We start from the raw sequence: 26,570 nt of genomic DNA, 5'->3' as shown, positions 1-26,570 counted from the left end.
CCATTTCAGAGGCTAAAAAATGACCTCCGCAAAAAAATCTAAATTGAGAAAGCGAATTCAGAAAAAGATCACCTAAGCTAAATAATCAGAAGCTGTCATGAGTGAGATCTGTCGGGATTGCCCTTGGAACTTAGCAAACGCTTGTTCTTACTTCTTTTGGACTCATTTGAGAAACAAACAGCAACAAAAATTTCGCAAAATCTAGAGAAAATGCGAAAAAGATCACACGTTTGAGTATGTTGCAGCCAGAATTTCTTGTTAATGAGAGCCACCTCTGAATCGACAGAGTAAAAATGAGGGACAAATTGTTTTTCCATTAGCTGTTTTTTTACTTTTGAAAGGAATTTTAAAAGCACCAGCTGTCAAATCTACACATTCAGGTGCTTCAACGCTTCGTTAGAAAACCAGTTGTTCCTGGAAGCGATCAGATAATTTGATAAGTCCAATTGTAAACAAACAAAAAGTAGGCGAAAATCTAAAAGAGTGTAACCAAACAGACAAAACTCAAACATTCTCCAAATTTGAACGAAATGAAATAGCGACAAATTTTATCAATGATTAGCCATCAATTTAGATTCAGATATGCCTGATCATTTACTTATATGGTTGAAAACATTTAGTGTCCAGCCAGGAAAACCGTTACCTATGCATTCAATCCCATGATATGCTTCCTTTATTCCACTATTGAAATCAAGGCGACCATTCAATACTCAGACTGTGAAAAACGCAATAAAACATCTATAGTCAAAACTAAAAACCTTAAATTTAAACATTATTCAAACAAATAGTTGCAAAGTAATCAATGGCATGAACTATAAACTGAGAACATTATTTAGCTTCATTTATAACTCGTTAGAACGAATGATACCTGTCAGTATTGGGAAAGAGCAACAACACAACATGAAGGTAAAAAATGTACAATAATGTAATGAGAAAAATTAGTTTCAAAGTCAAAAAAAACCAACAGTTACTCACAGAACAATTCAGCCACTACCATAAATTAACCATAAAGCAATTGCAACGCAAACTTTGTCATAAATTCAGAAGAAAAAAAGTCAAAAAGGATGTTAAATGGAGGCAAAAAAAGAATAAAATGGCTCCAAAACCGAAAAATCTGAATCCAAATCCTCCTGGGGGCAGGTTCAGTCATACCATGAAACTATGTCTCCTCCATGTTATCCAGTTTTCCCCGGGCATTATCCTTATTTCCCCGTTTTTCTCCGAAGACGAAGACGAAGAGACTAAAGGGTCATACAAAAATCGGTCAAGCGAAAAATCGCATAAAAAGGCCACACGAGATGAGGACTAACATAATTACTACAAATTTTTTCAGAGCAGTTAAAAATGATTATACATGCAATCAAAATCAGTGAGAAAAGTGAAATATTCACGAAAACATTAAACCTCAATATCTCCTCAAAAAAGATGAAATTTTGGAAAACTTTTTAATTTTACACTCTAGGCGGATGGGTTTTCTAATGATCTGCTCACAACTCTACGATAAATATATCGATCGGCCAAAATTGACTGAAGACAAAAACCCAAATGGGGTCTGAACAGCTGGCTCCACTCTTAAAAACAGAGAATCTAACTGATGTTTTGTTATTAACTAACGTTTTGTTTTGTAACTGATGTTATGTTTTCTTGATTATATATTGAACTATTGCGAGACCACCAAAAATTGGTCCTACTAGCGGCGAGGACAAGGTTTTGATGATGAAACTAGCAGCGTGCTGTCAATAAGGTCTTCGCTCCACTTTGCTTCGTGGCCCTCAAGTCTCTACATTCGAATGCAATTTCGAATCCCTAGCTGATTTAATGCTCTTCCGATCACATTCAATAGGAAAACCTGCATTTCCTGCACAAACTATAATAGCGCGAAAATCAGGAGTACCAAAACAAAGTTGATCAAAATTCACATGCAACTTATAAACACTCAGAAAGACACAACGCAACTCGCCATAATAAATTCAATTAAACTTTGCCATTCAATTCATAGGTGACAAATATTTCAGACATCATTACAATTTTACAGAAAATTACAATATGAACATATTAGAAGGCTATAAACACCAGTGCATTTTGACTATTAGATGATATTGTATAGTCATTTTGAGGATACAATAAGACTACAGCTCCACGCGAAAGGTCCGATTTCGTATCCAGATGTCTCAGTTCAATTTCGCCTTCAACTATCAACAAAATCCGAGTGTACTTGTCGTGCGCTAAAGATTCCGAGTGACTTCGGGTCAGTTTCAAGCACTGCACTGAAAAATCATCAATGCACGGAGGCAAGTAGACTTTGTTAAAGTCCGTCACAGATTTCGGCGTCACTTTAAAATCAGCTTCAGTTGAAAACTTGTAATTCGTGATTTCTTGTAACGTCTTCACGTCGATCAACTTTGGAGTCAAACCAGCACGGACAACATTGTCTGATAAGGCCATGCATTCGATGCAATCACCCTCAATGTACGCATGAGGAGTCAAGGCTTCCAGAAATATGGCTTCTCCCGGTTTCAGCTCCATATAATTTAGAAAGTAAAGACACAGGCACCCTCGATCGTAAGGAAAACTTGCGTGGAGTTGTGTCAGAACTTCCTTTTGCGGAAAGTTGTCGGTAGAGAGAATACTGCAGATCAAAGACTTGACCTTTTCCGGTTCTAGCTCCATTAATTTTATGAATACAGCTTTCAGATCCATTTCATTTTTGAGAACAAGAAGTCCAAGATATTCCTGAGCGTTCGAGTTGGCGAGGCTAATGGCACTCAGATTTTCGTTAATCTCCTTAAGAGACCTGAAAACAGATGATTGTTTGAACTTCTAAATTGATACTGCGACAAAAAAATATTTTTGATTGCAACTTACAAAAACTTGTTTTTAAAGCAGACAGCAAAAATCTAAAACATCTCAGCCTCCATCAAAACCCGAAATTCCAGCAAACGTTTTAAGCTGGTTCATTACTAGACCTCAACTACGTAAAAAATGTTTTTTCTCATTTTAATTACACAATCTGTTTGATTCTATCTGAACGGTCAAGGGCCCATACCTGAATCCACACAGAGCTTTGAAAGGCGTCAAAGCAATCGCAATCTCCGGCTTGTGGTTGTCGTCCTTGTAGATATCTGGCTTGGCCTTGTGGAGTACTTTAGCCCACGCTTTGTCCGGGTGTATTTGGATTGAAAGGGGCTGACTAATTGAGAGCACTTTGAACAGGTACTTCAGGTTGGACTCTCCAAGGAAGTCTTTCGAGTGAGCAGACATGAAGTCCAACAAACTTTGCCCAGAGCTAGAACATTTTGAGTGGAACAGATATGATACAGTTCTTCTATAGAAAATTTACACATGTTCACGTATCCGAGTCAAATTTAGTGTCGCTTACAAAAAACTCCTGCCCATATATATCATGTCGTGCAGTGTGGAGACATTTTTTCCATTGAGAAACTGATACGATCCACTTTTTTAGTTACAAATGAAGAGAAGAGTTCCACCTGGTCGTCCATATTGGAGTGAACTATATAATTTCTTAAAACAGAAACGTGCAAGTTGTAAATTGACAAATCTCTGCACTGCCAGCAGATTTTTTATATGCAGTGCCACATTTTATAACTTGCAAATCTATTGTTTCAAGCAGGTTAAGTGACGCTGCTGAAGTTCATTAGAAAATTGGCTCACATCTGGAACCGCCACGCGGTTCTCGATTAATGCCAGATTTTCTCAGTGGCTTCATCAAAGTCACGGAACCCAAAAACCTATATAATCGTGTCTCTTGAAACTAATCATCCAAATAAATTCAATTCCAATCCAAATAAGGGTGTTATGTAGTACTCACCCAAAACAGAGGGAGGGTTTGTTGGGATGGCTGCCCATCCATAGTTCAGCATAGGTCTCCTCTTCATTCACACTGTCAATATGACCACCAGATAAAGCCAACTGGGCTACCAGACTGGCGTTCCCCTTTTTACCCCAGTGGTAGTTCTGTACACCACACTTCAGTCTCTCCATGTTTTTTAATCTGAGCTAAAGTTTTGATAAAATCACTTGATGAAGGTAGCAGTTAGATTACAAACAGTAACACGATGACACAAACGTCAGCGCAAGAACTAGTCAGTTGTCTGCTGGTATGTTAAATTATATACACGGAAAGATAAAATATTTCAAATTAAATCTTGAAGATCCAATAAAATTTACCAGTAAACCGTATATGTATATATCCTATTTTAAATTATTAAGCCGATTCCTCAATTCGCCAAATGAAATCTTTCAAATTTCAGCAACAACTTTAACCAAATCAATAAACAAATCTATTGTAGTTTGGGTATATTGTTAGACCTCAATACTACCAGCGACAAGGTCAGTTATACTAATGATGCTCCACTAGGGATGGAGTTTAGTTTCGTAAGCTTTAAGACGATTTAAGTCACATCGAAAATCCCAGGTGGCCTCGTACCAATATAAAATGTAAGGTGGACAGTTTTACTCCTTCACAATGTCACACATAAGGATCTAAAATAGGAGTGAAATCAAAAGCGAACAAAACTAAATCTGGTGTCCATAAAAACAATCGTGCGCCACAGTTTCACAGACCTAAAAAGCTATAAATGTAGCTAACAAGATGACGCACTGTTTATAACATTGGGATATAGATCTCAAGGAACAAGAGATGCGTTTGCATTTAAAGTTATGTTACTGTGAGTATTTGCTTTATGCCATAAGGAGCCGTTCTTTTTCATCAAGTTAAGACAATCAATTCAAATTTGCGTACAAGAAACATTAAAGGAGGAAAATTCAAGTTTTAAAGAAGGAAAATCAACTTAACACTAGCTGAACGTGATCTTCTATCTAACACTGTTTTTAAGCTGAACAATCTCGCCAATCGCACTCAATTTGAGCAAAAATTACTATGATAAAAAATAATATGCGGTCGGTTTCAATTTTTCCATTTGTTTAAATTAAACAACTTCATTAACCATTTGATTGACTCTGAACTGTACAGAGAAATGCGCGTCCCGATTAAATATTGTACATCCACGGTAGTTGTTACAGCTTCTATAGCTTAAGCAGGCTAACCAGAATCGGTAAGAGTGCAGACAAGTGGGAGGCAAAAAGTGTGGGAGACGGAGAGCTAAGTGGTAGGGCGCCATACCATATAAAATTGCGCTTTACACTGTGAATCTACAGCTACACAGCAAAATTTGGCGAGTTAGAGGAGGGGCATTGGATTGGAGATGGGTGGAGGAGGATGGGGGTGTCAGGGTCTTAAACTTCAAGAAAAGCCCCTCCTATCATGAATTAAAATCCTTTCAGCAGTTTCCATTAATCGCATACTTGGAGATTAGAATGACTCTTAGAGAACTGTTTAATACATTTGAGCTTAACCGGTTTATCTAGTTTTTCAATACATGTCACGCGTATTCGATGCTGAAACAAAAAGGGACACTAAAAATCGGCGCAACGAAAAATTGAATAAAAAAGACCAACAGGACTTAAAATAATAGCTACAAACATCGTTTGAGCTCAATCAATAATATTGTATAATGATACGTTTTTGACTCCAAAATATGGTCAGAATGCAGTAGGTAGAAATTTGTCGCTGAACAGCTCGGATAATTAATTCCGCAAAGTTTTTAGAAACAGAGGCAGAAATCTCTAAAAAATTTTAAAATTCCGGTTGCGAAGCAAGGCAATGATTGGCAGCTATCAACGACTTCTATGCCATAATCAGTTTCGTCAAGAATGTGTGGTTGCTAAGTTCGGTGACGTCGACGTTTTCCCCACACTCCAAGCAAATAAACAGTCTGTAGGGATCTGTACAATTAGCTTTTAGGAGATTAAATATAAAGCGCTAGCAATTTCGTAAGAGCAAATATCTAAATTGTAATTTCTCTACAATAAAAAAACAGACATTAAATCATTGTGGCATTAAAAAAACGCTAAAGGTAATTTGAAAAAAAAAATAGATGCTAAATATCAATGCTCAGTCTACGACTTCAACTCACAATACCAAATAAGCTCCGTATCCGCAGAGAATATTGTAAACTCGTTACCGAAAAAACGCGGTCGTTGTTCCAAGCTTTGCATTTTCGGTTACAATGAACATTACTGATACTATTTATCCACCTTCACTACAAAACAACAAAAGAACAACTTTTTACATTAACTACACAGTCGTTATAACTTCAGATTTCATTCAGCATTTATGTACGTTTTTATAACTATAATGCACAAATTGACTTTATAGGAAAAATATCATGAAAAAAAAAATAGTAGAACAAATTCATTAAAACATAATAGCTACTTGTATGAAAAACGATTGCCAAGCTTAATCAGAGCATAGATTTGGCCCAAAATCAGATCTGGCTCAGATCTGCTATTGAACAGACGAAAATAGTTTTTAAAAGAAAAACTAGCCCGTTTTAAATGCAAAAATTCTGAAAAACTCTGACTACCAGTAGCCCATTTAGAGTTATTTAACGTTATGTCGAAATAGGCATGTACAGAATCCAAACCAAAGGTATTGAATTTTTTAAAATATGGAATGTTTAAAAAAATATAAAAGAAACCAAAGAAAAAACGTGCATTAAGTCTGAAATGAAAACAGATGTTTATCACTAAAAAATGAATACATATCAAAAAGTATCCAAGAGCAATCAGCATCCAGCCGCATAAAATAATTTGAATTGAAAACTGAGATTAAGCCTGAACACTCGATTGAAGCGAATCAATTGAGTATCACTCGAAACAAGGAGCCTCAGTAATGTGCGTTTGCACATAATGTCTGACCTCTCTCGTCCACAATTTTGATTTAATTGTCTGCCAAATGAGGGAGAAAGAAAACTTTCAAAAATATTGTTCGATATTGGTAAATGAGTAAAAAAAAATTGCTTAAACACAAATAATTAAACGAATTAAATAATGCAGCATCCGAAAAAACCTTCGAATAATACGTCTACAAAACAAGACGAACAACAAAACGAAACAACAAAAACAATAATTAAGATCAAACTCAAAATCAAAATACCAACAAAGTCAAAAGAGCATCCGAAAAAAAAACAAACTAAACACATCAGTCACATCAAAGCAGATGCAACCTGTCAATAATGAGATAATGAAAAACCAACAAAAAGAATAAAAGGGGCAAAGGCATAAAAACCTTCAGCTTTCAACAAAAATTACTAGATAGGAGAATCTGTAACTCCTTCGGAGCCATTGGGACCGTTCATTAGTGAGACAATGAGTTAAATACTATTGATGATATCAGATGAAATAAAGAACAAAATCAATTAATAAATCAAACGTTAATTCAGACAAAAATTAAATAACTTTTAAAAAGCACTTAATACCCATCTCGAAATGGCACCAGCTAAAACCAGAGAAAAGTCTAAATAGCATCAGATAAAGGTTCAGATATAAATTTTGACGCATCAAAAACTTAGAAAGATATGGGAAAGCGAAGGTAAGATTAATGAGACTAGTCTGAACATTAATGAGACTAGGCAGCAGAGGGAAAAAGAACAAATTAAAAATTGTGTTATATTTTTGAAAACAAAAAAAATTTCTTTGTCAAAACAAACGACTAAAGTTGGGCGAATTGCTCTCAAACGACCGACGAGCAGTTCGCTTCCTCAGAAGCTAGCCACGGTTTAGTGAGGCTTACACTAGCTCAATTGCAGAAGCGTAAGGTGAGCGGGGGTGCACCGGGGACTAAAGAAGGCAAGTGTGGGGGGCGGGGTGGGATTAACAGTGGTAGGGGGACTGGGAAGGCGGTTTTTGGCTGCATGGGGCCCTTACGGCCTTAACGATGCGCAGAAGTCGGGATTGGGGGTGAATTGAGAGGTGCACTGATGCGTGGCGGGGGAGGTGGGTCAACCTCTAGGAACCGCCATTCACACCATAAGTAGAAGTCTCCAAAAAAGTTTCTGCGAAACGCATACTTGCCGGCTAGTGAGCTGAAAGGCTATAACAGCAGCTAATGCCAGCTGGGCGCTACCTGCCTACCCCATTTATGAGGACGAAAAATCAAACGGGTCAGACGAAAAATCGTAAAAAGCGCAAAATTACATAAAAGACCGACAGGAGTAATATTATTGCTACAAACTATGTTTGCTAGCAATTAAAAAAACTAGCCGTAAACAGAATGATATAGGTTCTATTTTATCGCCTTGACTTAAAAACCAAAGTATGAAGATTGATTTTTTCCTACAAAGGAAATGCAACCTGTGTTTATTGATCGAATACTACAAATTGACAGTTAAAAAACGGCAAAACACCCAATGAGTTTTTAACGCAAAATTTTTCACATGTCAGAACAATCATTTATTTTTAACAAATAAAATCTACATTGATTAACTTGTAACTTCATGAGAACTCATTTGTACATCTCATTAGTTGAGACTGAGTCTTAAAACTAAATCAACAGCAGAAACAGCGAAACAAAAATCCATAAACAATTTCACGAAAACACATCGTTGCAATTGTTGAAGCCATTAACACCATAAACTGTCATCTAAAATATGTAATGAGTGTTCAATTGAGTTACATTTGAACATCAATGCTATGTAATTCCACAGGAACTATGCAAAAAGACAACCGAAAAGAACTACAACAACAGACAAATAGCAAAAACAAAAAATAATTAGAAGATCACAGCGTCAAAGCTATAAGCTGCATATAAACGCCAGCCGCAACAAAAACAAAAAAGCAATCAATGCGAGACAAAATTACAAGTTGTCAAAAACAGAAAAAACGCAGTTAAAAAATTAACAAAACTATTAAACACAGTGAATTTCAAGGCCATTAATAACACTAGCAGTTTACTGAAATCATTGTTTACGTTCATTTATGTCTCAAGGGGACGCAATTGAGAACTGTCATCATCCAGAGTATATGATACCATCTCAAAAACATAAACACGCAAAAATAAGAAACTCGATCATATATTGCAAGGAAATGGTTTTGCAGTCATTAAAACCACACGGCATTGATAGGACTCCTTACGTTCGACCGCATTTTCTGTCCAAATAAACGGGACCTGTTGTTCAGGCAATTATCTGACAAGGCAGCAAAAATCAACTTCCAAAATTGCCAAAAAGTCAAAAAAGTTTATGAAAACTCGTGCTATCGAATCGATGAAAACGTCAATTAAAACACTAAAACCACTAAAGATATTGAACTTTTGATCTCTAGAAAGAAGATGCATCCCGTCTTTACTGAGACTGAGCAATAAATTGAGAGAAATTAGAAGTGGAAAGGTTAAAAAGCTAATAATTTCATTAAAAAAACCAACGATCAGACGAAAGAAGATGCATCCTGTCTTTACTCGGACTGAGCAACAAATTGACAGAGATTAGGAGTGGAAAGGTTAAAAAGATTGTAGATCTCACTAGTTGAGTCTGAGTCTTAAAACTACAAAACAAAAGCCGAAACAGAACAAAAATCCGTAAACCAATAAAAAAACACAATGCAATTGTTGAAGCCATTAACAACATAAATTGTCATCTCAAATATGTAATGAGTGTTTAATTGGGTTACATTCGAACATCAATGGCATCTAATTTCACAGGGACTATGGAAAAAGACAAACAAAAAGAAACACAACAATGGACATCTAGCAAAAACTAAAAAAAATTATAAGATCACAGCGTCAAAGCTATAAACTGCAACATAAAAACGCCAGCCGCAACATAAAAACAAAAAAGCAATCAATGCGAGACAAAAATTCAAGTTGTCGAAAACAGGAAAAAAACGCAGTTAAAAAACATTAAACACAAGGAATTTCAAGGCCATTAATAACATTAGCAGTTCACTGAAATCATTGTTTACGTTCATTTATGTCTCAAGGGGACGCAAATGAGAACTGCCATCACCAAGAGTATGTGATACCATCACAAAAACATAAACAGGCAAAAATAAGAAACTCGATCATGTTTTGCATGGAAATGGTTTTGCAGTCATTAAAACCACACGGCATTCACAGGATTCCTTACGTTCGACCGCATTTTCTGTCGAAATAAACGGGACCTGTTGTTCAGGCAATTATCTGGCAAGGCAACAAAAATCAACTTCCAAAATGGCCAAAAAGTCAAAAAAGTTTATGAAAACTCGTGCTATCGAATCGATGAAAACGTCAATTAAAACACTAAAACCACTAAAGAGATTGAACTTTCGATCTCTAGAAAGAAGATGCATCCCGTCTTTACTGAGACTGAGCAACAAATTGACAGAGATTAGAAGTGGAAAGGTTAAAAAGTTAATACTTTCATTTAAAAAAAGCCAACGATCAGACGAAAACTAGCCTAGATATTGCTGCACGTTTAATAATAAGTAACACTGTCAAATGTAAACGAAATAGATAATTTGGCAAAAGATAACCAATATAGATGAAAAATTTCATTACATCAAAAACAAATGTATTTTGGATGATGATTATTTCAAGTTAACAAAACACTGACAAAATTTTTATACCTCAACAGCGATAGAGGATGCAGAAATAAAACTTTGCCTTTTTGAGTTTATTCAGAAATGTGACAGCAGTTAACTGGTGTATACATCCGACATATTTGAACAAAATGGTCTAAACTAGCATACTTGCTTTTTTTTAATGAAAAGGCAAAATATTGAAAAATTAGGCAAATTTTTGGACTAAAACTTCAACAGCCCTCCTGTGATCATTGGCAAAAGCAATGATAACAAATTTAACAAATGTTAAAAAATTTAAGCTAAAATTACAAAAAAATTTACGAAAAAATCCGGTTAAGACCCAATTTTCAAATCCGATTGATGTTTGTAATATGTAAGTCACAAAAATCGTTTTAGCACTATGATCTCTGCTGTATGGGCTTCTTAATGATACCAGTCACATTTTTCTAAGATGAATACATCGATCAACAAAAAACATACTACTGAACAAAATAGAGCCAAGTTGAGCAAAGAGTATATCCCAACTAAACAAGGGTCGGAACAATGACACCTTCATCTATCATGTAGAAGTTATTTCCAGGGGAAGCACGCTTTCAAAGAGCATTCATGTCTTCAAAAATATTTCATTTAGAAATGATCTATTCCTAGAAAGGAGATGCAACCTGTGTTTATTGCTGGTATACTACAAATTGACAGTTAAAAACGGCGAAGTTCGAAAACTCAATGATTTTTTAAAGCAAACTTTATAAGTCAGAACAACCATTTATTTTTAACAAATAAAATCAATATTGATTAACTTGTAACTTCATGGGAACTCATTTGTACATCTCACTAGTTGAGACCGAGTCTTAAAACTACAAAACAACAGCAGAAACAGCGAAACAAAAATCCATAAACAATTTAAGGAACACACAATGCAATTGTTGAAGCCATTAACACCATAAACTCTCATCTGAAATATGTAATGGGTGTTCGATTGGGTTACATTCGAACATCAATGGCATCTAATTTCACAGGGACTAAGGAAAAAGACAAAAAGAACCACAATAATGGACAACTAGCTAAAACTATAAAAAAAAATTTATAAGATCACAGCGTCAAAGCTATAAGCTGCAACATAAAACACCAGCCGCAACAAAAACAAAAAAGCAACCAATGCGAGACAAAATTACAAGTTGTCAAAAACAGGAAAAAACGCAGTTAAAAAACTAACAAAATTATTAAAACAGTGAATTTCCAGGCCATTAATACCATTAGCAGTTCATTGAAACCATTCTTTGCGTTATTTATGTCTCAAGGGGACGCAATTGAGAACTGTCATCATCTAGATTATACGATACCATCACAAGAATAAACACAGGCAAAAACAAGAAACTCAATCATATTTTGCAAGGAAATAGTTTCGCAGCCATTAAAACCACACGGCATTCACAGGATTCCTTAAGTTCGACCGCATTATCTTCCGAAACAAACGGGACCTGTTGTTAAGGCAATCATCTGACCAAGGAACAGAAACCAACTTCCCAAATTGCCAAAAAAGTCAAAAAAGTTTATGAAAACTCGTGCTATCGAAATGATGAAAACGTCAACTAAAACACTAAAACCACTAGAAAGATTAAACTTTCGATCTCTAGAAAGAAGATGCACCCTGTCTTAACTGACACTGACAATAGATTGACAGAAATAAGAAGTGGAAAGGTTAAAAAGTTCATATTTTCAATAAAAACCAACTATCAGAGGAGAACTAGCCTAGATATTGCTGCACGTTTGATAATAAGTAACACTGTCAAATGTATCCGAAATAGATAATTAGGCAAAAAGTAACCAATTAAGATAAAACGTTTCATTACATCAAATATAAAAGATGAATTTTGGATGATGATTATTTCAAGTTAACAAAAAAACGGACAAAAATTTTATACCTGAACAGCCTTATAGGATGCAGAAGTAAAACTTTGCCGTTTCGAGTTTATTCAGAAATGTGACAGCAGTTTATTGGTGTATACATCCGACATATTTGAACAAAATGGACTAAATTAGCATACTTGGTGTTTTTTTTTATGAAAATAGGCCATTATTGAAATAATAGGCAAATTTTCGGACTAAAACTTCCCTCCTGTGTTCATTGGCAAAAACAATAACAAATTTTAACAAATGTTAAGAAATTTTAGCAAAAATTACAAAAAATTAACGAAAAAATCCCGTTAAGACCCAATTTTCAAACGCGATTGATGCTTGAAAGATGTAAGTCACAAATATCTTTTTAGCTCTATGATCTACGCTGTATGGGCTTGTTAATGATACCACTCACGATTCTCTACGATGAACATATCGATCATCAAAAACTTGATGAACAAAAAAGCCAAGTTGATCTAAGGAGGGTTCATCCCAACTAAACAGGGTCGGAACAATGACAACTTAATCTATCATGTAGAAGTTCTTTCCAGGGGAAGCACGCTTTCAAAGAGCATTCATGTCAACAATAATAATTCATTTACGATCGAATTATTCCTAGAAAGGAGTTGCAACCTGTGTTTATTGCTGGTATACTACAAATTGACAGCTAAAAAACGGCCAAGTTCAAAAACTCAATGAATTTTTAAAGCAAAATCTTATAAGTCAGAACAACCATTTATTTTTAACAAAAAAAATCAATATTGATTAACTTGTAACTTCATGGGAACTCATTTGTACATCTCACTAGTTGAGACAGAGTCTTAAAAATACAAAACAACAGCAGAAACAGCAAAACAAAAATCCATAACCAATTTAACGAAAACACAATGCAATTGTTGAAGCCATTAACACCATAAACTCTCTTCTGAAATATGTAATGGGTGTTCAATTGGGTTAAATTCGAACATCAATGGCATCTAATTTCACAGGGACTAAGGAAAAAGACAAAAAAAAAGAACCACAACAATGGAAAACTAGCAAAAACTATAAAAAATTAAAAGATCACAGCGTCAAAGCTATAAGCTGCAACATAAAAACGCCAGCCGCAACATAAAAACAAAAAAGCGATCAAGGCGAAACAAAATTATAAATTGTCAAAAACAGGAAAAAACGCAGTTAAAAAACTAACAAAATTATTAAAACAGTGAATTTCCAGGCCATTAATACCATTAGCAGTTCATTGAAACCATTCTTTGCGTTATTTATGTCTCAAGGGGACGCAATTGAGAACTGTCATCATCTAGATTATACGATACCATCACAAGAATAAACACAGGCAAAAACAAGAAACTCAATCATATTTTGCAAGGAAATAGTTTCGCAGCCATTAAAACCACACGGCATTCACAGGATTCCTTAAGTTCGACCGCATTATCTTCCGAAACAAACGGGACCTGTTGTTAAGGCAATCATCTGACCAAGGAACAGAAACCAACTTCCCAAATTGCCAAAAAAGTCAAAAAAGTTTATGAAAACTCGTGCTATCGAAATGATGAAAACGTCAACTAAAACACTAAAACCACTAGAAAGATTAAACTTTCGATCTCTAGAAAGAAGATGCACCCTGTCTTAACTGACACTGACAATAGATTGACAGAAATAAGAAGTGGAAAGGTTAAAAAGTTCATATTTTCAATAAAAACCAACTATCAGAGGAGAACTAGCCTAGATATTGCTGCACGTTTGATAATAAGTAACACTGTCAAATGTATCCGAAATAGATAATTAGGCAAAAAGTAACCAATTAAGATAAAACGTTTCATTACATCAAATATAAAAGATGAATTTTGGATGATGATTATTTCAAGTTAACAAAAAACGGACAAAAATTTTATACCTGAACAGCCTTATAGGATGCAGAAGTAAAACTTTGCCGTTTTGAGTTTATTCAGAAATGTGACAGCAGTTTATTGGTGTATACATCCGACATATTTGAGCAAAATGGACTAAATTAGCATACTTGGTGTTTTTTTTATGAAAATAGGCCATTATTGAAATAATAGGCAAATATTCGGACTAAAACTTCCCTCCTGTGTTCATTGGCAAAAACAATAACAAATTTTAACAAATGTTAAGAAATTTTAGCAAAAATAACAAAAAAATTTACGAAAAAATCCGGTTAAGACCCAATTTTCAAACGCGATTGATGCTTGAAAGATGTAAGTCACAAATATCTTTTTAGCTCTATGATCTACGCTGTATGGGCTTGTTAATGATACCACTCACGATTCTTTACGATGAACATATCGATCATCAAAAACTTGATGAACAAAAACGCCAAGTTGAGCTAAGGAGGGTTCATCCCAACTAAACAGGGTCGGAACAATGACACCTTAATCTATCACGTAGAAGTTCTTTCCAGGGGAAGCACGCTTTCAAAGAGCATTCATGTCAACAATAATAATTCATTTACGATCGAATTATTCCTAGAAAGAAGTTGCAACCTGTGTTTATTGCTGGTATACTACAAATTGACAGCTAAAAAACGGCCAAGTTCAAAAACTCAATGAATTTTTAAAGCAAAATCTTATAAGTCAGAACAACCATTTAATTTTAACAAAAAAAATCAATATTGATTAACTTGTAACTTCATGGGAACTCATTTGTACATCTCACTAGTTGAGACAGAGTCTTAAAAATACAAAACAACAGCAGAAACAGCAAAACAAAAATCCATAACCAATTTAACGAAAACACAATGCAATTGTTGAAGCCATTAACACCATAAACTCTCTTCTGAAATATGTAATGGGTGTTCAATTGGGTTAAATTCGAACATCAATGGCATCTAATTTCACAGGGACTAAGGAAAAAGACAAACAAAAAGAACCACAACAATGGAAAACTAGCAAAAACTATAAAAAATTAAAAGATCACAGCGTCAAAGCTATAAGCTGCAACATAAAAACGCCAGCCGCAACATAAAAACAAAAAAGCGATCAAGGCGAAACAAAATTAGAAATTGTCAAAAACAGGAAAAAACGCAGTTAAAAAACTAACAAAATTATTAAAACAGTGAATTTCCAGGCCATTAATACCATTAGCAGTTCATTGAAACCATTCTTTGCGTTATTTATGTCTCAAGCGGACGCAATTGAGAACTGTCATCGTCTAGATTATACGATACCATCACAAGAATAAACACAGGCAAAAACAAGAAACTCAATCATATTTTGCAAGGAAATAGTTTCGCAGCCATTAAAACCACACGGCATTCACAGGATTCCTTAAGTTCGACCGCATTATCTTCCGAAACAAACCGGACCTGTTGTTAAGGCAATCATCTGACCAAGGAACAGAAACCAACTTCCCAAATTGCCAAAAAAGTCAAAAAAGTTTGAAAACTTGTGCTATCGAAATGATGAAAACGTCAACTAAAACGCTAAAACCACTAGAAAGATTAAACTTTCGATCTCTAGAAAGAAGATGCACCCTGTCTTTACTGACACTGACAATAGATTGACAGAAATAAGAAGTGGAAAGGTTAAAAAGTTCATATTTTCAATAAAAACCAACTATCAGAGGAGAACTAGCCTAGATATTGCTGCACGTTTGATAATAAGTAACACTGTCAAATGTATCCGAAATAGATAATTAGGCAAAAAGTAACCAATTAAGATAAAACGTTTCATTACATCAAATATAAAAGATGAATTTTGGATGATGATTATTTCAAGTTAACAAAAAACGGACAAAATATTTATACCTGAACAGCCTTATAGGGAGCCGAAGTAAAATTTTGCCTTTCTGAGATTATTCAGAAATGTGACAGCAGTTTATTGGTGTATATATCTGACATATTTGAACAAAATGGACTAAATTAGCATACTTGGTGCTTTTTTATGAAAATAGGCAATTATTGAAAAATTAGGCAAATTTTCGGACTAAAACTTCCCTCTTGTGTTCATTGGCAAAAACAATAACAAATTTTAACAAATGTTAAAAAATTTTAGCTAAAATTACGAAAAAAATTACGAAAAAATCCGGTTAAGACCCAATTTTCAAACCCGATTGATGCTTGAAAGATGTAAGTCACAAATATCTTCTTAGCTCTATGATCTACGCTGTATGGGCTTGTTAATGATACCACTCACGATTCTCTACGATGAACATATCGATCAACAAAAACTTAATGAACAAAAAAGCCAAGTTGAGCTAAGGAGGGTTCATCCCAACTAAAAAGGGTCGGATCAATGACACCTTCATCTATCATGTAGAAGTTCTTTCCAGGGGAAGCACGCTTTCAAAGAGAATTCATGTCAACAATAATAATTCATTTACGATTGATTTATTCCTAGAAAGCAGATGCAACCGGTGTTTATTGCTGGTATACTACAAATTGACAGCTAAAAACGGCCAAGTTCAAAAACTCAATGATTTTTTAAAGCAAAAATTTAAAAGTCACAACAACCATTTATTTTTCACAAATAAAATCTATATTGATTATCTTTTAACTTAATGGGAACTCATTTGTACATCTCACTAGTTGAGACTGAGTCTTAAAACTACAAAACAACAGTGGAAACAACAAAAATCCGTAAACATTTTAACGAAAACACACACTGCAGTTGTTGAAGCCATTAACACCAAAAACTCTCATCTGAAATATGTAATGGGTGTTCAATTGGGTTACATTCGAACATCAATTGCATCTAATTTCACAGGTACTATGCAAAAAGACGAACAAAAAGAACCACAACAATGAACAACTAGCAAAAACTATAAAAAATTAAAAGATCACAGCGTCAAAACTATAAGCTGCAACATAAAAACGCCAGCCGCAACAAAAACAAAAAAGCATTCAATGCGAGACAAAATTACAAGTTGTCAAAAACAGGAAAAAACGCAGTTAAAAAACTAACAAAATTATTAATCACAGTGAATTTCAAGGCCATTAATAACACTAGCAGTTTACTGAAATCATTGTTTACGTTCATTTATGTCTCAAGGGGACGCAATTGAGAACTGTCATCATCCAGAGTATATGATACCATCTCAAAAACATAAACAGGCAAAAATAAGAAACTCGATCATATTTTGCAAGGAAATGGTTTTGCAGTCATTAAAACCACACGGCATTCACAGGATTCCTTACGTTCGACCGCATTTTCTGTCGAAATAAACGGGACCTGTTGTGTAGGCAATTATCTGACAAGGCAACAAAAATCAACTTCCAAAATTGCCAAAATTCAAAAAAGTTTATGAAAACTCGTGCTATCGAATCGATGAACGCGTCAATTAAAACAATAAAACCACTAGAAAGATTAAACTTTCGATCTCTAGAAAGAAGATGCATCCTGTCTTTACTCAGACTGAGATCAGAAGTGGAAAGGTTAAAAAGTAAATTTTTTCATTTTAAAAAACCAACGATCAGACGAAAACTAGCCTAGATATTGCTGCACGTTTAATAATAAGTAACACTGTCAAATGTAACCGAAATAGTTAATTTGGCAAAATATAACCGATATAGATGAAAAATTTCATTACATCAAAAATAGATGAATTTTGGATGATTATTATTTCAACAAAAACCGGACAAAATATTTATTCATGAACAGCCTTAGGAAGCAGAAGTAAAATTTTGCCTTTCCGAGATTATTCAGAAATGTGGCAGAAGTGTATTGGTGTATACATCTGACATATCTGCACGAAATGGACTAAATTAGCATACTAGCTTTTTTTTGATGAAAAGAGGCAAAATATTGAAAAATTAGGCAAATTTTCAGCTGAAACTTTGGACCAAAACTGCAACAACTCTCCTGTGATCATAGGCAAAAGCAATAATAACAAATTTTAACAAATGATATCAAATTTTGGCAAAATTTACGACAAATTTAGAAAAACTTCCTGTTAAATCCCATATTTAAAACCCGATTAATGCTTGAAAGACGTAAGTCACAAAAATCTTTTTAGCTCTTTGATCTACGCTGTATGGGCTTGTTAATGATACTACTCATCGACTGAACAAAAAAGCCGAGCTGAGCAAATAGTTCATCCCAACTAACAACCTAATAGATAAATAACTGAAGCGAAGGAATTTGGTTATTAGGTTTTGGCACCGAAAAGTTTAGACATGGGAAACATATATCAGCGGATGGACCGGTTTCTGATTCCGCGAAAAAGTTCTAATACGCTGCTGTTATATTACGTTCGTTTCATTTTTCTTTCGTTAATTACGTTCGTTTCATTTTTCTATCGTTAATTTCATAATTTTTAACAAGTTTTATCCACCGATCTTTAGCTAACTGACTACTCCCAATTAAGCGAATCCCGATTTCGTCATTTCCCCTTCTATGAGTAAAATCTGGGCTCATTTCAGAGCCAACAGCTTCATTGCTTTCATTCTTCATTGCTTTTGCTGTTTGGGTTCGGCGGATGCTTCTTTTGGATTTTGCGGTAATTTTAAACTCGTCTATGCGTTTTGTATGAAAGCTCATGTAAGAGCTCAATCTATTTGCTTGTTGGAGGCTTATAGATTTGTAAATGCTCATTTCAGATGCACTATCCCGTTTACCCTGTTCTGAGTTTAAAAAGAAGTTAGTAAAGAAACTGACGATTTTATGAATCACTATTGTTGACATGTATGCTATTTCTCTTCTCTGCTGACAAATTAATATACGATCATGAGTCACAGCGTGAAAAAAAGGTTTCATCTTCTATATTTATCAATCTATTTGAACCTTAAATTTTGATAGCAACATAATTTAAACTAGCATACCATTTGAACTAGCAGAGCCAAAAAGTAGTCGACAAATTTCGCGTATGGTTATTTTTGTGCTTATGTTGTTGGATACAATTTGCAAACTTGCGCAGCTATGCAGGATTTATGGATTTTTTCAGGAACCAGGTCGAGTCACAAGATCAACGGAACAATTACTCACGAATACATATTCCTTTATTTCTTTCACTGTAAGCGTTCGTGGCACTATTATATGCTCACTACGTTCGAGTCTCAAGCTCCCATAGAATTTTGGGACAGCTGCAGGAAACACGGACATCACCATAGTAATAGTTGTAAATTTCACAATATTCAACTGAATTAATTTCAATACATATTGTACTTAGATAAGAAAACTCGTTTAACGCCGTCGTAGAATTTTGAATTTAATTATAACATATCAATGTGCCCCTCACAAATGAAAATAATGAAAGAATTTTACACCGGATATAAATTTCAGCAATAACTGTTAAGGAAATGCAAATAGAATTTATTAAATAGTATTTTATGGAAATGAATATGAACGTAAAAGCCAATACCAATTTGCACACGACGGCCCAAAAGATTGATAATTGCGAAATGAAATTAAAGACCAATTCTGCGATTTATTTATAAATTGAAAATAACGACAATAACGTTAAATGGATCCTTTCAAATGACTTTTTGAGTCTTGAAATACGGCTGCTGCTCGAAACTGTTACAAGCATATCGGCATGTTACAAAATAAGTTCCGCATCTAAATAATGTTGGTCTTTAAACTGTACACACATGGAAATCTTATGGTTTGTATATTTTAGAAATAGTAACATGTTAGCGTAAAATTCCTCCAAAATTGGCTATCTTGTTTTAAACGAATTCGCAGAAATCTAACTGCCACAGCAACTACATCCAGAAAAATCAAATAAAATCAGAAATCCTTCTTTAAGAATGGATCATTGGGAGTTTTTTTACAGACTGCCCTGAAATATTAAAACCAATTTTGGAGAAATTGACTAAAACCTTTTGTATAATGAACCATATATCACAATAGGAATATAATCAACGATTATGTACACAATACATCACTCCAGGCCTAGTGTCATGTTGAGACCCTGGACGAAGAGGAGGATGAGAGGTTGCCAGGCAATTAGATATCTGATCCAGTCTAAGAACTGGCCGTACATCAAGTTCACTCTCTCCCAAGGGTGTTTAACGAGGTCTTTTGTGTTCACTTTCTCATTGCAGTAAGGGCACGTTTCTTTCTTGCCGACTATGCACCAGCCTCTGATGCAGAACTCGTGGAATCTGAAACAAGCTTTTAATTCAGAAAAAAAAGTTGAAGCTATAATTCACCATAACCATTATCCCATATAGCATCTATGTGTTGCCTGCATCACTTTCATTTGCATAAAGCCACAATACGCTTTTATTGCCATAGTAAGTTCCGATTTCCTTCGATCAAATCAAATCGATTTCATTGTGCGTGCAATTTCAGATTAAGATAATATACACCAATTTATACACTGTCTCTTTTACAATGGTCATGTTCTTTTTTGTCGTTAAAATAGCGGAAGGATCAGCAATTAGGAATCTTGCCAGTTTTTAGACCTATTTTTCCTTGTTTACAGATTAACGTCTTAAACAAATTGCTATTGGGGGACCAGCATATTTAAGCCAAACTGGCATTTAAATTGCTGACAAAATTTTGACCGATAGAGATCTTTTGCGGAGAGAAGGCAAAATTACAAATGCGAAGACCTCGAAAAATTCAACCGATTGTTGAACACATTTTTTCCTTTTTGCTCCAAAGGTAGAAACAAAATTTTTCTAATTTCACTGCTCACACATCACGTAAGCTTAAGGAACACATAAAAGGATTATGCACTCGATAGATGTATTCATTGAGGAGTCGGTATTATAAAAATTTAGATAAAGATTTTCGTTTTTTTATAAAACACATTCAGCAGGAGCGAAAGCTTGAGACACTTTCAAATTTCACATTCACTTTTTTGCATTTTGAAACTCAAAGAAATTCTATACATCTGTTTACATACAACTTTGTAACGCTGAAGCTTAGACTAAGGGTCCTCAAAAACATAAACAACTTCCTGACTGTTTTATAGGCTGTTTTTCGTATATCGACTATAAAGAAAAAGGACAGACAAAAAGATCGACAGATTTCTTTGTCGAATTTTCAGAAAATTCAACATTGTATTCGGATTTCTATTCTACCATTTATGCATACTGAGCTAAATTGGTCTTAGCTGTAGAACTATGCTGATATGGGTTTTATTTTAAATCTAGGGATGTTTGAGAGTCGTATCTTCTACCTGTCTATATATCTAAGTACAGACATTCTATATTATTTTACAGGTATATAGTAAAAACTTTCCTTAATGTATATGTGCATCAGATATACAGACAGATATTAGATATTACTCCAACAAAACCGTTGATTAACAGCAGAACCCATATCAGAAAAGCTCTGCTATAGAAAAACATCTAATTTGGAAATATTTCAGGAAACTGCGAAAATTTTCCTTAACTTTTGGTCTTTTTTCGGTTTTTGTACAAAGCTACACTAAAAATCTCAATCAATGCCTTTATAATACGCTTTGTTCTAAGGGAATTCCAACGTAGACGATCTGAACCAAACCCTGAAAACTGACGAATAAAACTTTTACGAAAGTTTTACGTAATGAAATACTTTGCTTTAAAAACAATTTTAAGCAAAATTGATTGAAAGATAATCAGTTTTGAGCTCTACCTAGTCGCTCTTACTTTCAAAAACAATACCTCATCCAGTAAGCGCCCTTCAAAATATCCACAAATGTTTGCAGCTGCTTGAATGCTTCTATTTGAAAAGAGTGAGAAGTTGCTGACCAGTAAATGTCTAAATACTTCACACTTCCATTATTAATAAAACTGAGCGCTACTTCTATCAGAGGGCTATTTTTAAAACAGCTTTTTATTCGTTTTCGTTGGCATTAACTGAGCTTAACAGTTTGAAACCATCAAGCATCACCGATTGCTTGCTTTACGAACACTTTGAAATCATCACGCATATCTGATTGCATGGATATCGAAAATCAATTAAGAACTAAATAATCTGAATCGCCTTTCTTAAATGATTTTTTTATTGAAACAAAACACCCGTGATTAACACACAAAATTAATCGGTCACAAAAAATGATAACAAGATTAATAGATTAAAAGATTTAAGACGATTCCAAGAAAGAAATAATGCTAATTAAGCTCAGCTTTTATCAATAGTGCATAAAGAACTAGTCATACTTGTGTCCGCAGGGAAGTCTGACAGTGTCTTCAATAACACTCTCCTCTCCTTCTGGCACTAATAGCTCTCCTTCTGTCAGGGCGCTATTTTTAATACTGCTTTTTATTCGTTTTCGTTGGCATTAACTGAGCTCAACAGTTTGAAATTATCAAGCATCACCGATTGCTTGCTTTATGCTGAAGCCAGGAAACCATTAAAGAATTAAAAAGTTTTTTAGCAGTTCTGGAAGATTGTCAGCATCCTTAATTTGAAAAATCCCGAATCTCAATCACGAATTCTTTGGCAAATATTAACGACAAGTAACCAAAGGACAAATTTAAAAACCAAAACTCGGAGTCGAAAAAACCTTTAAATTCAAAAGTTTTCAAAACTTAACGATTTTTGGAAAAGAGTAAGTCCAGTTGCACAAACTTGAAATAAAAATGAATGCATGCAATTGCGAAAAAAAAAATTTTCGTCACTTCAAATTTTATCTGATGTAACATTGTTCAAACGCACATTACCAATCCTTCTTCCATTTCGAGTTAGTTGTTGTTCAAATGGTGCGTGACTTCCTCATTTTCCGTATTTGGATAAAACTTTTCTGACAAGGGGATAATCTTAATCGTGCATTTACTGTATTTTTTGGTCGGCATCAACCGAAGTGAACACTTTGAAATCATCACGCATATCTGATTGTATAGATATCGAAAATCGATTAAGAACTAAATAATCTGAATCGCCTTTCTGAAGTGATTTTTTTATTGAACCAAAACACCCGTGATTAACACGCAAAATTAATCGGTCACAAAAAATGATAACAAGATTAATAGATTAAAAGATTTAAGACGATTCCTAGAAAGAAATAATGCTAATTAAGCTCAGCTTTTATCTATAGTGCATTAAGAACTAGTCATACTTGTGTCCGCAGGGCAGTCTGACTGTCTTCAATAACACTCTCCTCTCCGTCTGGCACTAATTGCTCCCCTTCTGTCAGGGCGCTATTTCTAATACTGCTTTTATTCGTTTTCGTTGGATTAACTGAGCTTAACAGTTCGAAATTATCACGCATCACTGATTGTTTGCGTTATGCTGGTGCTAGCAAATAATTAAAGGATTAAAAAGTTTTTTTAGCAATTCCGGAAGATTGTCAAAATCCTTAATTTAAAACCCGATTCTCAATTTTTTTTGGCAAATTTTAACGAGAAGTAATGTAAGGACAAATTTGAAAACCAAACTCGACGGAGTCGAAAAACCTTTTTATTCAAAAGTTTTCAAAATAACGCTTTCTGGAAAAGATTAAGTCCAGTTGCACAAAATTGAAATAAAAATGAATACCTCATCCAGTAATCGCCCTTCAAAATATCCACAAATGTTTGCAGCTGCTGGAATGCTTCTATTTGGCAAGAGTGAGAAGTTGCTAACCAATAAATGTCTAAATACTTCACACTTCCATCACTAATAAAACTGAGCGCTATTTCTGACAGAGCGCTATTTTTAAAACTGCTTTTATTCGTTTTCGTTGGCATTAACTGAGCTTAACAGTTTGAAATTATCACGCACCACCGATTGCTTGACTTATGCTGAAGCTAGGAAACAATTAAGGAATTAAAATGTTTTTTAGCAGTTCTGGAAGATTGTCAACATCCTTAATTTAAAACCCGATTCTCAATCACGATTTTTTTGGCAAATATTAACGACAAGTAATGAAAAGATAAATTTGAAAACCAAAAGACGACGGAGTCGAAAAAACCTTTACATTCAAAAGTCTTCAAAACTTAACGCTTTCTCGAAAAGAGTAAGTCCAGTTGCACAAACTTTAAATAAAAATGAATGCATGCAATTGCGAAAAAAAAAGTTTCGTCACTTCAAATTTTATCTGATTTAACATTGTTCAAACGCACATTACCAATCCTTCTTCCATTTCGAGTTAGTTGTTGTTCAAATGGTGCGTGACTTCCTCATTTTCCGTATTTTGATAAAACTTTTCTGACAAGGGGATATTCTTAATCGTGCATTTACTGTATTTTTTGCATCAACCGAAGTGAACACTTTGAAATCATCACGCATATCTGATTGTATAGATATCGAAAATCGATTAAGAACTAAATAATCTGAATCGCCTTTCTGAAACGATTTTTTATTGAACCAAAACACCCGTGATTACCACACAAAATTAATCGGTCACAAAAAATGATAACAAGATTAATAGATTAAAAGATTTAAGACGATTCCTAGAAAGAAATAATGCTAATTAAGCTCAGCTTTTATCTATAGTGCATTAAGAACTAGTCATACTTGTGTCCGCATGGCAGTCTGACTGTCTTCAATAGCACTCTCCTCTCCGTCTGGCACTAATTGCTCCCCTTCTGTCAGGGCGCTATTTCTAATACTGCTTTTATTCGTTTTCGTTGGATTAACTGAGCTTAACAGTTCGAAATTATCACGCATCACTGATTGTTTGCGTTATGCTGGTGCTAGCAAATAATTAAAGGATTAAAAAGTTTTTTTAGCAATTCCGGAAGATTGTCAAAATCCTTAATTTAAAACCCGATTCTCAATCACGATTTTTTTGGCAAATTTTAACGAGAAGTAATGTAAGTACAAATTTGAAAACCAAACTCGACGGAGTCGAAAAACCTTTTTATTCAAAAGTTTTCAAAATAACGCTTTCTGGAAAAGATTAAGTCCAGTTGCACAAAATTGAAATAAAAATGAATACCTCATCCAGTAAGCGCCCTTCAAAATATCCACAAATGTTTGCAGCTGCTGAATGCTTCTATTTGGCAAGAGTGAGAAGTTGCTAACCAATAAATGTCTAAATACTTCACACTTCCATCACTAATAAAACTGAGCGCTATTTCTGACAGAGCGCTATTTTTAAAACTGCTTTTATTCGTTTCGTTGGCATTAACTGAGCTTAACAGTTTGAAATTATCACGCACCACCGATTGCTTGACTTATGCTGAAGCTAGGAAACAATTAAGGAATTAAAATGTTTTTTTTAGCAGTTCTGGAAGATTGTCAACATCCTTAATCTAAAACCCGATTCTCAATCACGATTTTTTTGGCAAATATTAACGACAAGTAATGAAAAGATAAATTTGAAAACCAAAAGACGACGGATTCGAAAAAACCTTTACATTCAAAAGTCTTCAAAACTTAACGCTTTCTCGAAAAAAGTAAGTCCAGTTGCACGAAGTTGAAATAAAAATGAATACCTCATCCAGTAAGCGCCCTTCAAAATATCCACAAATGTTTGCAGCTGCTGGAATGCTTCTATTTGGCAAGAGTGAGAAGTTGCTAACCAATAAAGGTCTAAATACTTCACACTTCCATCACTAATAAAACTGAGCGCTGTTTCTGACAGAGCGCTATTTTTAAAACTGCTTTTATTCGTTTTCGTTGGCATTAACTGAGCTTAAGAGTTCAAAATCATTACGCATCACCGACTGCTTGATTTATGCTGAAGCTAGGATACAATTAAGGAAATAAAAAGTTTTTTTAGCAGTTCTGGAAGATTGTCAACATCCTTAATTTAAAACCCGATTCTCAATCATGATTTTTTTCGGCAAATATTAACGACAAGTAACGAAAGGATAAATTTGAAGACCAAAAGTCGGTGGAGTCGAAAAAAACCTTTACATTCAAAAGTCTTCAAAACTTAACGCTTTCTCGAAAAAAGTATGTCCAGTTGCACAAAGTTGAAATAAAACTGAATACCTCTTCCAGTAAGCGCCTTTCAAGATATCCACAAACGGTTGCAGCTGCCTGAATGCTTATATTTGGCAAGAGTGAGAAGTTGCTGACCAATAAATGTCTACATACTTCACACTTCCATCACTAAAAAAACTGAGCGCTAGTTCTGACAGAGCGCTATTTTTAATACTGCTTTTTATTCGTTTTCGTTGGCATTAACTGAGCTTACCAGTTTGAAATTATCACGCATCACCGATTGCTTGCTTTATGCTGAAGCTAGGAAACAATTAAGGAATTAAAATGTGTTTTTTGGCAGTTCTGGAAGATTGTCAACATTCTTAATTTAAAACTCGATTCTCAATCACGATTTTTTTGGCAAATATTAACGACAAGTAACGAAAAGATGAATTTGAAAACCAAAAGTCGACGGAGTCGAAAAAAGCTTTACATTCAAAAGTCTTCAAAACATAACGCTTTCTCGAAAAAAGTAAGTCCAGTTGCACAAAGTTGAAATAAAAATGAATACCT

At 34.5% G+C, this 26,570-nt stretch overlaps 2 protein-coding genes across 3 annotated transcripts in view; both read right to left on the bottom strand.

The window, feature by feature from the left end:
- Window positions 1–1,952: 1,952 nt before the first annotated feature.
- On the bottom strand, window positions 1,953–19,345 carry LOC142341743 (mannose-6-phosphate isomerase-like). Of its 2 annotated transcripts, XM_075392921.1 has the most exons (4): window positions 19,254–19,345; window positions 3,830–4,503; window positions 3,047–3,286; window positions 1,953–2,794 (listed from the first exon to the last, which is right to left on the bottom strand). In XM_075392921.1, the coding sequence occupies exons 2-4, from the start codon at window positions 4,000–4,002 to the stop codon at window positions 2,056–2,058; spliced, it is 1,152 nt and encodes a 383-aa protein (XP_075249036.1). In that variant the 5' UTR covers window positions 4,003–4,503; window positions 19,254–19,345; the 3' UTR covers window positions 1,953–2,055. The 2 variants fall into 2 exon arrangements, with proteins under 2 accessions (XP_075249036.1, XP_075249035.1); XM_075392920.1 differs by lacking the exon at window positions 19,254–19,345 and having other exon boundaries at window positions 3,830–4,595.
- A 24-nt stretch (window positions 19,346–19,369) lies between these two features.
- Window positions 19,370–26,570, bottom strand: part of LOC142341744 (E3 ubiquitin ligase Rnf121-like) — a 168,264-nt gene continuing 161,063 nt past the window's right edge. Inside the window, exon 8 of the mRNA XM_075392922.1 lies at window positions 19,370–20,374. Coding sequence (XP_075249037.1) covers window positions 20,152–20,374 — 223 coding nt within the window. The 3' untranslated portion in view covers window positions 19,370–20,151. The remainder of the gene's footprint in view (window positions 20,375–26,570) is intronic.

This window comes from Convolutriloba macropyga, chromosome 6 (assembly GCF_964194025.1).
Source record: "Convolutriloba macropyga chromosome 6, txConMacr16.3, whole genome shotgun sequence".
NCBI lineage: Eukaryota > Metazoa > Xenacoelomorpha > Acoela > Convolutidae > Convolutriloba > Convolutriloba macropyga.
This window is presented reverse-complemented; position numbering and strand designations above follow the sequence as displayed.